The sequence below is a fragment of the Macrobrachium nipponense genome, chromosome 40 (genome assembly GCF_015104395.2).
Source record: "Macrobrachium nipponense isolate FS-2020 chromosome 40, ASM1510439v2, whole genome shotgun sequence".
NCBI lineage: Eukaryota > Metazoa > Arthropoda > Malacostraca > Decapoda > Palaemonidae > Macrobrachium > Macrobrachium nipponense.
In genome coordinates, this window is record NC_061101.1 from 172,087 (window position 1) to 182,964 (window position 10,878).

The 10,878-nt window shown below is 38.5% G+C and overlaps 1 protein-coding gene across 1 annotated transcript in view; it reads left to right on the forward strand.

Annotated features, from left to right (window-relative positions):
* Nucleotides 1-2,508: 2,508 nt before the first annotated feature.
* LOC135211789 (neurofilament light polypeptide-like) overlaps nucleotides 2,509-10,878 on the forward strand; it is a 9,400-nt gene continuing 1,030 nt past the window's right edge. Inside the window, exons 1-3 of the mRNA XM_064245000.1 lie at nucleotides 2,509-2,562; nucleotides 3,516-3,949; nucleotides 9,437-9,465. Of these exons, the coding sequence (XP_064101070.1) occupies nucleotides 2,509-2,562; nucleotides 3,516-3,949; nucleotides 9,437-9,465 (517 nt within the window). The remainder of the gene's footprint in view (nucleotides 2,563-3,515; nucleotides 3,950-9,436; nucleotides 9,466-10,878) is intronic.

Here is a 10,878-nt window from a genome sequence, read left to right on the forward strand (position 1 = left end):
TTGTTTTTGATTTAGCTGACCTTGTGTCAGCACGGGCTCTTGCTCACAGAGCAGCCCGTAACTCAGGAAGTGGCGAGTCCATCTCCTTTTATCGTGGTGTTGCGAGGTCTTGAGTACGGTCAGAGCACCTCTCCGGCAGGTCGGGTTTTCATTGGTTCCCGGGAAGGTGACTCATACGGCGGGCGTTGACGAGTCTTGCAGACCTTCTCAGGTAGGGGGTATCAACGGGAGCCTCTTGATTGGCTTCTACCTGAGTGACGTCACCCCTGGTATTATTCTCATATCCGGTGTTCGTTTCATGCGCGCTGGTACTTTCGTTGGGGGGGAGGGGTGTGGTCCTCCTCACACACGTCGGTATCAGGGACGCTTCTTGGGTGGTATTAAGGGGAGGCTTTTCCTCGAGGATGAGCAGCGCTTCTAGGAGATGCAGACGTCGTGGGTCAGGTGCTCTCCCGATGATCTTAATATTCCTGATGATGTCGTATCTCGTGATGTTTCTGTGGTGTACTACAAGGGCGTGCTGCCTGATGGCGCCCTCCTGGGCGTGGCAGGAAATCCTTTTTGACAGGCGCATCGTCGTCATGCCGATGTAAATCCCAGGGCATCCTTTGGCGGGGCATACGTAACGGTAGACGACGTTGGACTGCTTCAGGGGGTCTCCTAACGGCGGGGAGGGGTTGTTCTTCATCAGGAGGTCCTTCGTACGCCGATTCTTGTAGTAAATAATGAGGGACACTCTCTTTCCTTCCTCCATGGGGCGGACGTGTTCCTCTATTATTTTCTTCATGGCTGCTTCTCCCTCCTTGTATTGGTGGTGCATGAAGGCTTTATAGAAAAGTTTGATATCCTCCGGGGGCGGAATGTTCCTTCTCTCTTCCTCCGTCATGTACCACTTGTCAAGGGCGGCTCGAGTTTCTCGGTTTACGAGTTTGTTCGAGTACCCATTGTTAATTAGCATCTGGGATGCTCGGTCGAGTTCGAGGTGTGTGTCCTGCCACGTTGAACAGTGCGAGAGGGCCCTCCTGACGAAGGCCCTGACGGTGGTAGTCTTGAACCGCGCAGGACACTCGCTATCACCATTCAGACAAAGTCCGAGGTTCGTAGCTTTGGTGTAAACTGTGGTCGCCAACTTCTGATCCGTCCTCGTGACATGGACGTCGAGGAAGGGGAGCCGATCGTTGCTTGCTGTACTCGACAGTGAAGTTGAGTGCGCTGTGCTGCAGGAACTGCTGCCGAAGGGCTTCTACCTCATCCTCGCAGTCGGCTTGCACGAAGATGTCATCGATATAGCGTCCGTATGTGCGGGGACATCTGTGTTGCGAGAAGACCCTTTCTTCCACTTCTCCCATGTAGAAGTTAGCGAATAGGACTCCTAAGGGGGACCCCATCGCTACACCGTCCCTTTGGCGGTACATCTGTCCTCGGTGGGTGGTGAAAGGGGCTCTCTTCGTACAGATATCCAGCAGGGTTTTTAAGGAGTCTTCTGGGATGTTAGGGGATCTCATATCGGGATTCCTATATACCCGCTCCATGATGATCCCTATCGTCTCGTCGACTGGGACGTTGGTGAATAGGGACTCAACGTCTAAGGACGCCATGGTTCCCGCACTGGGGGAGTCCCGGATCTTCTCCAAAAATTCCACCGATGAGGTGAGGCAGTACCTGGAGGGGATATAGGGGGTCAGAATTTTATTAAGGCGTTTGGCCAGACCGTAAGTCGGGGCGGGCGTTTGGCTGATGATCGGGCGTAGGGGGTTGCCTTCCTTGTGGGTCTTCACGTTCCCGTATAGGTAGCCGAGGCTGTAGTCACCTTGGATGGGCAGGAGGTGTATGGCATTCGTAGCGGCATTCACGGCTGCGATGACCCGGTTGGCGTCGCGTTTGATGTCTTCCGTCGGGTTCTTCGTAAGTCGCTCGAACTTAGAGACATCAGACAAGATGGCGTCGAGTTTCTCGAAGTATTCCGAGGTGCTGATGAGCAAGAACGCGGCTGTCTTGTCTGCACGCCTTACGGTGATGTCTTCCTTCTTCTTCAGATCTGCGGCTGCCTCCTTCATCTCTTTGGTGTAAATACCGCTCGAGTATGACCCCCTGTCCGTAAGGGCCTCTGCTAGCAGAAGAGGTTGAAGAGCGTCCGTCGTCGTCAGGATCTTCTTTGCTTCCAACTGCTGAATCGAGTCGAGGAGCATCTCAATCTCCAGGCGTTTCTCGTGTTTCTTCGGTTTTGACATGAAGTGGCAGTTTAGTCCGAGGTTTAATATGTCATTTTGTTCAGGGGTGGGCTGGTATGCAGTAAGGTTGATATACCTCTGCGTCTTTTCTTGGATGCGTAGCTTACCGCTGTTGAGGGCGACAAGTTTGCGGGTTACGCCCCTAACCCGGTTACGCATGTCTTCTTCGCTTAGGTAGGCAAGGGGCGCGTTAATATCTTCGTAGGTGGGAGGCTTTGCGCTGGTCCTCCGCTCGGTCGTTTGGTTGGTGGTGGTGGTCTCTTGCAGGGGTGTCTGAATGGTGAATAGCGAGTGTCCTGCGCGGTTCAAGACCACCACTGTCAGGGCCTTCGTCAGGAGGGCCCTCTCGCACTGTTCAACGTGGCAGGACACACACCTCGAACTCGACCGAGCATCCCAGATGCTAATTAACAATGGGTACTCGAACAAACTCGTAAACCGAGAAACTCGAGCCGCCCTTGACAAGTGGTACATGACGGAGGAAGAGAGAAGGAACATTCCGCCCCCGGAGGATATCAAACTTTTCTATAAAGCCTTCATGCACCACCAATACAAGGAGGAAGAAGCAGCCATGAAGAAAATAATAGAGGAACACGTCCGCCCCATGGAGGAAGGAAAGAGAGTGTCCCTCATTATTTACTACAAGAATCGGCGTACGAAGGACCTCCTGATGAAGAACAACCCCTCCCCGCCGGTGGGAGACCCCCTGAAGCAGTCCAACGTCGTCTACCGATACGTATGCCCCGCCCAAGGATGCCCTGGGATTTACATCGGCATGACGGCGATGCGCCTGTCAAAAAGGATTTCCTGCCACGCCCAGGAGGGCGCCATCAGGCAGCACGCCCTTGTAGTACACCACAGAAACATCACGAGAGACGACATCATCAGGAATATTAAGATCATCGGGAGAGCACCTGACCCACGACGTATGCGTCTCCTAGAAGCGCTGCTCATCCTCGAGGAAAAGCCTCCCCTTAATACCACCCAAGAAGTGTTCCTGATACCGACGTGTGAGGAGGACCACACCCCTCCCCCCCAACGAAAGTACCAGCGCGCATGAAACGAACACCGGACATGAGAATAATACCAGGGGTGACGTCACTCAGGTAGAAGCCAATCAAGAGGCTCCCGTTGATACCCCCTAACTGAGAAGGTCTGCAAGACTCGTCAACGCCCGCCGTATGAGTCACCTTCCCGGGAACCAATGAAAACCCGACCTGCCGGAGAGGTGCTCTGACCGTACTCAAGAGCTCGCAACCTCAGTTTATTCCCCCAACCCCTCAGGTTGTACCCCCAGCCTTTGCACCGCCGACAATGCCGATTCCTCCTCGTGTTGAAGCAGGAACTCAGACGGAAGAACCTACAGTTGAAGAAATGGAAATCCAGACACCGGCTGTAGCTCCCATTTTGCATAAGGAAATGGTAACACAAACAGAGGAGTTTCCAGTTAAGAAAGACATGGAAATCCAGACCTGCAAAGCAAAACTCAAATCCGTCGCCTCTGGAAGTGAATTCCGCTCCGTAGGAGAACAAGGAATTAACAAGCTCCTAATGACCTATGATGAATTCAATGCCTTCATACATAGAGCTCTCGCCGACAAACACTACATTTTTAATGAACGACTGTTTACAGAGATTTTCCAAGAAGCCCTCAACTTTGAGATCTCCCTCCCAGATGATTTCCTCAAATCAGAATTTCGATTCAGAACTCCTCAAAGGCAATTACCCATTCTGCAATAGAACGATCATCAACTGTTCTCTGAGCTCGTCCACGTTCTGTTGGACCTAGAGATCAGTGTTCCAGATGACCTCCTTCGTGAAAAGTGCTGTTTGTAGCATTTACTGCTTTTTCTATTACTAAACAATCCTCATTTCCCCTCCGTTTTTCGGCCGCCTCACGTCTAACGACCGAATATTTCAACTGTCACTCTAACTACCGCTTAAGCTGTTTGTTTACTTTTGTTTTGCTATTCCTAAAACTGATAACATTTCGTTTTTCTCTCGTCGTTCCCTATTGCTAAACGATCGGCGCTTTTTTTTCTATTATCGTAAAGTGAAATATGGTACTTGAACTCCATAGAGTTGTGCGCTTTTTTTTCGTTTCTCTACGACGATAAATTTTTCGAATTCCTTACTGGCTATCTCTGACTCGCCAGGACTCGCTGCTATCGATCTTTATCTTCTACTAATGGGTACCTTAGGGTTTAAAGGGGTTTGTAACCTTGCCTGTTCACCTTTCCTTTCTTTTTTCAAATCATACCATCTCACATGCATAACCCATAGAATCATAAATAAAGGCTCACCTCATATCCTTAAAAATCACCTTTCCACATCCAAAAAATTCAAATGACCTACGGGCTGCTCTATGAGCAAGAGCTCGTGCTGGCATAAAGCCAGCTTAATCTTTAACAACAACAACAACCACTGGAATTCAGTCCCTCTGCAGTTATCGCTTGATAATGTCCTGTCGATCAGGAGGAAACGTCGCGTTAGAGAGAGAGCGAGGAGAGAGAGAGAGAGAGAGAGAGAGAGAGAATTGTATAAGTAATAATAAATCAAATGACTCAACAGACTTTTACCATGCCCTTTGGTGCGTTGCTCGCCAGTTTAAGCAACAACGAGAAAGCCGTCATCAGAAAGATAGAGAAGACTCTTTACAAGATTAATAGTGCTGAAGCAGAAGTCATTTTTAACAAAACTTGTCTACGAGAGGGTCTCCTTCCGAAATAATAATAATAATAATAATAATAATAATAATAATAATAATAATAATAATAATAATAATAATAATAATTTCACTTTGGAATTGTGAAATTGTTATATTAGCTGACATCGTCATCTGAAAAATTACGGTGGTGTTGTTTGTTCCATTTGAATACGTTTCGACTACTGAAATAATAATAATAATAATAATAATAATAATAATTAATAATAATAATAAAAATTAAATATAATAATAATAATAATAATAATAATAATAATTTCACTTTGGAATTGTGAAATTGTTATATTAGCTGACATCGTCATCTGAAAAATTACGGTGTTGTTGCTTGTTCCATTTGAATACGTTTCGACTACTGAAATAATAATAATAATAATAATAATAATAATAAAATAATAATAATAATAATAATAATAATAATAATAATAATAATAATTTCACTTTGGAATTGTGAAATTGTTATATTAGACTGACTTATCGTCATCTGATTACGGTTTGGTTGTTGCTTGTTCTATTTAGAATACGGTTTCGACTATGAATATTTATATAAATAATAATAATAATAATAATAATAATAATAATAATAATAATTCATTTCAGTCCCTCATCTATAGTTACTCTGGCGCAGATGCGTAAGCGCTGATTCCAAAGCCGACTCAGTCAGACGCAGCGTATCCCGACATTTCAAAGGACACGGGAGAACGAGAGAGAGAGAGAGAGAGAGAGAGAGAGAGAGAGAGAGAGAGAGAGAAAAGAGTGTCGGACGACAAATCCCAGAGTAGTGTCTGCATTTGCATATAGAACCAGCCAGGCCTTTGGCGACGACCACGAAGCCGTCGAGCAAAGGCAGGGGATGGAAAAAGATGAACTAATTCGCGGACGTCGTTAATATACCACCGAATATGGATTTCCCGTCCGTCGTTGGGCCCTGTCATTCATTGCGGATTCCGAAACCGGGAGTGTTTCAAGTTGTAGGACAATTATTCACGTCCAGATTCGTTGCTTTGTTTTGCAGGTGGATGGTAATGTTATTATTATTATTATTATTATTATTATTATTATTATTATTATTATTATTATTATTATTATTATTATTATTATTATTATTATTATTTTCAAAAAAAATCCTCATAGTAGCAAGAGTCTTCAAATGGAGAAACAAATCCACAGTTATATAAATGTACATATATTTCAATTTAAAAACAGCAAAGATATCTTTCGGGAATCTGTTCGGTTCCCCTTGTCAATCTGATTGATAAGGGGAACCGAACAGATTCCCGAAAGCTATCTTTGCTGTTTTTAAATTGAAATATATATACATTTACATAACTGTGGATTTGTTTCTCCATTATTATTATTATCATTATTATTATTATTATTATTATTATTATTATTATTATTATTATTATTATTATTATTATTATTATTATTATTATTATTATTACTGGAAGAGTAAATCGACAATAGTATATCTGATTGATTTTGTTATTCAACAGACATATTATTGTGGATTTACTTTTCCGTTTTATTGGCTCATGTGATTATGAGTTTTCATTGGATTATTACTATTACTATCATTATTGACTTTTAGTTCTCTGCTAACGAAAACTATCGAGATGTCCGTCCGCGCATTTTCCCGTCCGCCCTCAGATCCTAAAAAGACTGACTGGGGCTAGAGGGCTGCTTATTGGTATATTGATCATCCAACTTTCAATCATCAAACAAACCAAATTGCAGCCCTCTAGCCTCAGTAGTGTTTATTTTATATACGATTAAAATTAGCCAAGATCGTCCGTCTAACTATATAGGACAGGCCACCACCGTCGCTCATATAGCATCATACCGAGATCACAGAGAAATAGATCTATTTTCGGTGGCCTGTGAAGAAAGTAGTTCTAATGCTCATTTTTCAAATTGTCATTTATAATTCATTTGTATACTACACAATTTAAATGCACAAATATACATGCGCATGCTGCATCTGTATACGCAAATGTCTATCTAGATTTACATCGCTAACAACTAACATTTTGTATGACACACACACACATACACACACAACACTCCACATTTTTTAAAAAGTTCTTCCTCAACGAAGAGTCAACATAACAATTAGCACGAAGTAAACGCTGCAGGCACCCAGCTGACTCGGTAATAGCTTTATGCTCGAGTTATCAAGCGCACGAACAATCCCTGGGGATTTCTCTCGTACATTCGCGATGGCATGAAAATATTGTCGAACGCGAAGAACATCGTTCATTTAGGGCTGTTCATATTGACGCAGCTGATGATGTTGACAAACATATTGCAGCAAATAGTAGCGCAAATAGACTAAGGGTTTAATTGATGCTTGTCAAAAAATTAGTAGCTGGGAATGCTCTGCATTCCTCGCTTTTAGTTTTGCATTTTTTGGAGAAATATTATCTAGATTTCTTTGTTTTTATTTATTTTTTTTTTAATGTTAAGTCCTGATGCAAAGAAGATTCTTTCGGGTAGTGGGACTTCTCCTGTTTAGATTTATTTATTTATTCTTATATTTATTATTTATTTATTCATTTATTAGTTTATTTATTCGTTTATTTACTATTATTTATTTATTTATTTATTCTTATATTTAGTATTATTTATTTATTTACTTATTCTTTTATTTATTATTTATTTATCTATTTTTTATTTATTATTTTTTTATTTATTCATTTATTTATTTATGTATTGTTTTATTTACTATTATTTATTTATTCATTCTTTTATTTACATTTATTTATTTATTTTTTATTCTCTTATTTATTATTTATTTTTTCATTCATTTATTTATTTATGTATTCTTTTATTTACTAATTATATATTTATTATTCTTTTATTTATTATTATTTATTTATTCATTTATTCTTTAATTTAAGATTATTTATTTAGTTATATATTTATTCATTTATTCTTTTATTTACTACTATTTGTTTATTTATTTATATATTTATTTAGTTATTTATTCTTTTATGAGTTATTATTTATTTACCTACATATATTTATCTATGTTTGCTTATTAATCATCACATTTTCATCTTTATGGACATTTATTTCTAATAAATCATATGTATATATATATATATATATATATATATATATATATATATATATATATATATATATATATATATATATATATATATATATATATATATATATATATATAAAAAAGGCTAATTATCGTTCTCTTCCTAAGTATTCCTTCCTAGTGGTGTCCTACTCGTCTAAGTTCATCATTTGAAACTTAAAACATTTTGTCCTTTGGACAACTGCTATGCAAATTTAAAACGTGTATTGTGATAATGGTAATAATTAGATTAAGCGTCTCCCATTGAATAACGGTGCCTTTAGGAACTTTTGCATAAAATCCTTAGCTGTTGCTACTTCAAGTTTTATTCATTTTACATTTCCCCTTAATGTATCCATTAGCGCAAAGTAATTTCTTGAGGGTAACAGAAAAAAAAATCAACTCATACGGTATCGTAAAAATTGCTGAATATTTCTGACACACGAACATCTTCCAAGAGACCAAATTAGTCAATATTTGCTTGCATATTATGAAGTTTTATTATTATATAATTTCTTTTCGAAATTGCTAAAAATATATATTAAAATATGAATTATAAAAAAAGACGCTCTTATATCATTAAAACTTGCTGCTATATGATTTGTAAGATTAATAATTGTGTTGGTAAATGAATAATAAATAAAATGATTGTAAGGAATCTGGAATGCTTATTGCTTGATTTTTTTTTTATCCTGGATTTCTGCTAAAGAGGCAGACGCTTTCCAAATCATTCCAGCGTGATTTCAACGCTGGATATGTTAATGAGTCAGTGTAACCTTTGCTCGATTGTTCTGCCAGACATAAACAGTTGACCCCAGGCATTTAAGTCTAATTTACATGTGATTAATTTATCCTAATCAAATATATTTATACAAGGTCATAATAAAAAAAGGAATGAAAGTATTTAAAATGATTAGATATATAAATAACTTTATGACAATGTTTCGTAGAGATACCGTACATTATTCTCTATCAGTGACATCCACAATTTTTTTTCTTTAATCCACAACTTATTCTATCTATCTTTTCAGGTCAAAACGCCGATATATTTCGTTAATAAATCCATCATAGAATCAATAATAAGTGATGCCATATATTCTTCTCTAGCAGTGGTGTCCAAAATATTTTTTTTCTTTAATCGACAATTTATTCTATCCATCTTTTCAGGTCAAAACGTCGAGAAATTTCGTTAATAAATCCATCATAAAATCAATAACAGGTGATGCCATATATTCTTCTCTAGCAGTGGTGTCAAAAAACTAATTTTTTCTTTAATCGACAACTTATCCTATCTACCTTTTCAGGTCAAAACGCCATTATAAGATCAATAGCAATAAAAAAAGTTTTCCTAAATCATGTTCGTAATTCTGATTTAATGGAATTTCTTGCCAGTTTTCAGAGTGAGTGGTTCCGGGAAACTCGTAAGTCTTCACACAGCAATTCCGACAATAAGGACGGAGCTGAGGAGGAAGTAGTAAGGAAGCCACACAACAGGATTCAATCCTGTCTAGGGATGAGATGATCGACTTTCACACTGAATAGAATCGAGATTCGTCGGATGGAATAGGGATTCATAGCTCTCTGGAAACCTCCCAAGCTTTATGAGATTGTAGTTGGAAAATTGAGAAAGATTTTTCCGTATGAAATGATTATGTTTTCGTTAATGCTGAAAGTGACGACGATAATCTTTCACGTGATAATTCCCGTTTCAATCTGTCAGTCAACTGTGAGGCTAAATGTGCGACTCATTATACAATGGACGATAAATGTGATGAAAAAAAATCCCAAGTATCCTCTATTATTATGGACCAGACATGATTCTTATACCCGAATATTTCAACGTTAAATTTGATGTCACAGAAAATATTAACTTTTTTTGACCTTATGAAAATAACTTGGAACTTGGAAAGCAAAGGTGAATTTAAAAGAAAATAATAGATGGAAAATTGGTGGGTTATTTTCCTTGAACTTTTTAACTGTGAGGGAATCTGTAAAGTTAACATGAATGGTATAGAAGTGAATATATATATATATATATATATATATATATATAATATATATATATATATATATATATATATATATGTATATATATATATATACATATATATATATATATATATATATATATATACTATATATATATATATATATATCATACATACTATATATATATATATATATATATATATATATATAGATATATATATATATATAAAGGTTTTTGCCACGAAGGAAAAAAATGAAAAGCGAGATAGCCAAGCACTTTCGGTCTAGTGCGACCCTTTACTCAGGCACAACTGATCTTACAGAGGGAAGCATAGTCAAAAGAAGGCTTAATATCCAAACTGACACTACAAGATTAGCAATAAGGTCGATTTCACTCTACAGAAACGAGGAAACGCCTGAGGGCAGTATAAGCGAATTTTTAGGCAGCCACACCTTGGAGGATACACACGTGGTCAACAGATGATTCATCCAGAAAACAATACACTTTGAAAAAACAAGGAGGCATATACAACTTATTACCATGAAATTTACAAAAATGTTCCCAAAAAATTAATGAAAAGACGAAAGAAAGAATATAAATATCATTTACAAAATTCCATGTAAGGATTGCCCATCGTTTTACGTTGGTCAGTCAAAGAAAAATTTATGTGTACGTATTAAGCAGCATATGTATTCAGTTAGAACAGCCCAGACTTCAAATGCACTGTTTATCCATCTGAGAGAAAAATCTCATGGTATTAATTGGAGTGATACCTCTGTAATTGCTAGATCTAATGATTATGTTTCAAGAAATTTACTGGAATCAGGAATTATACAAATCACTA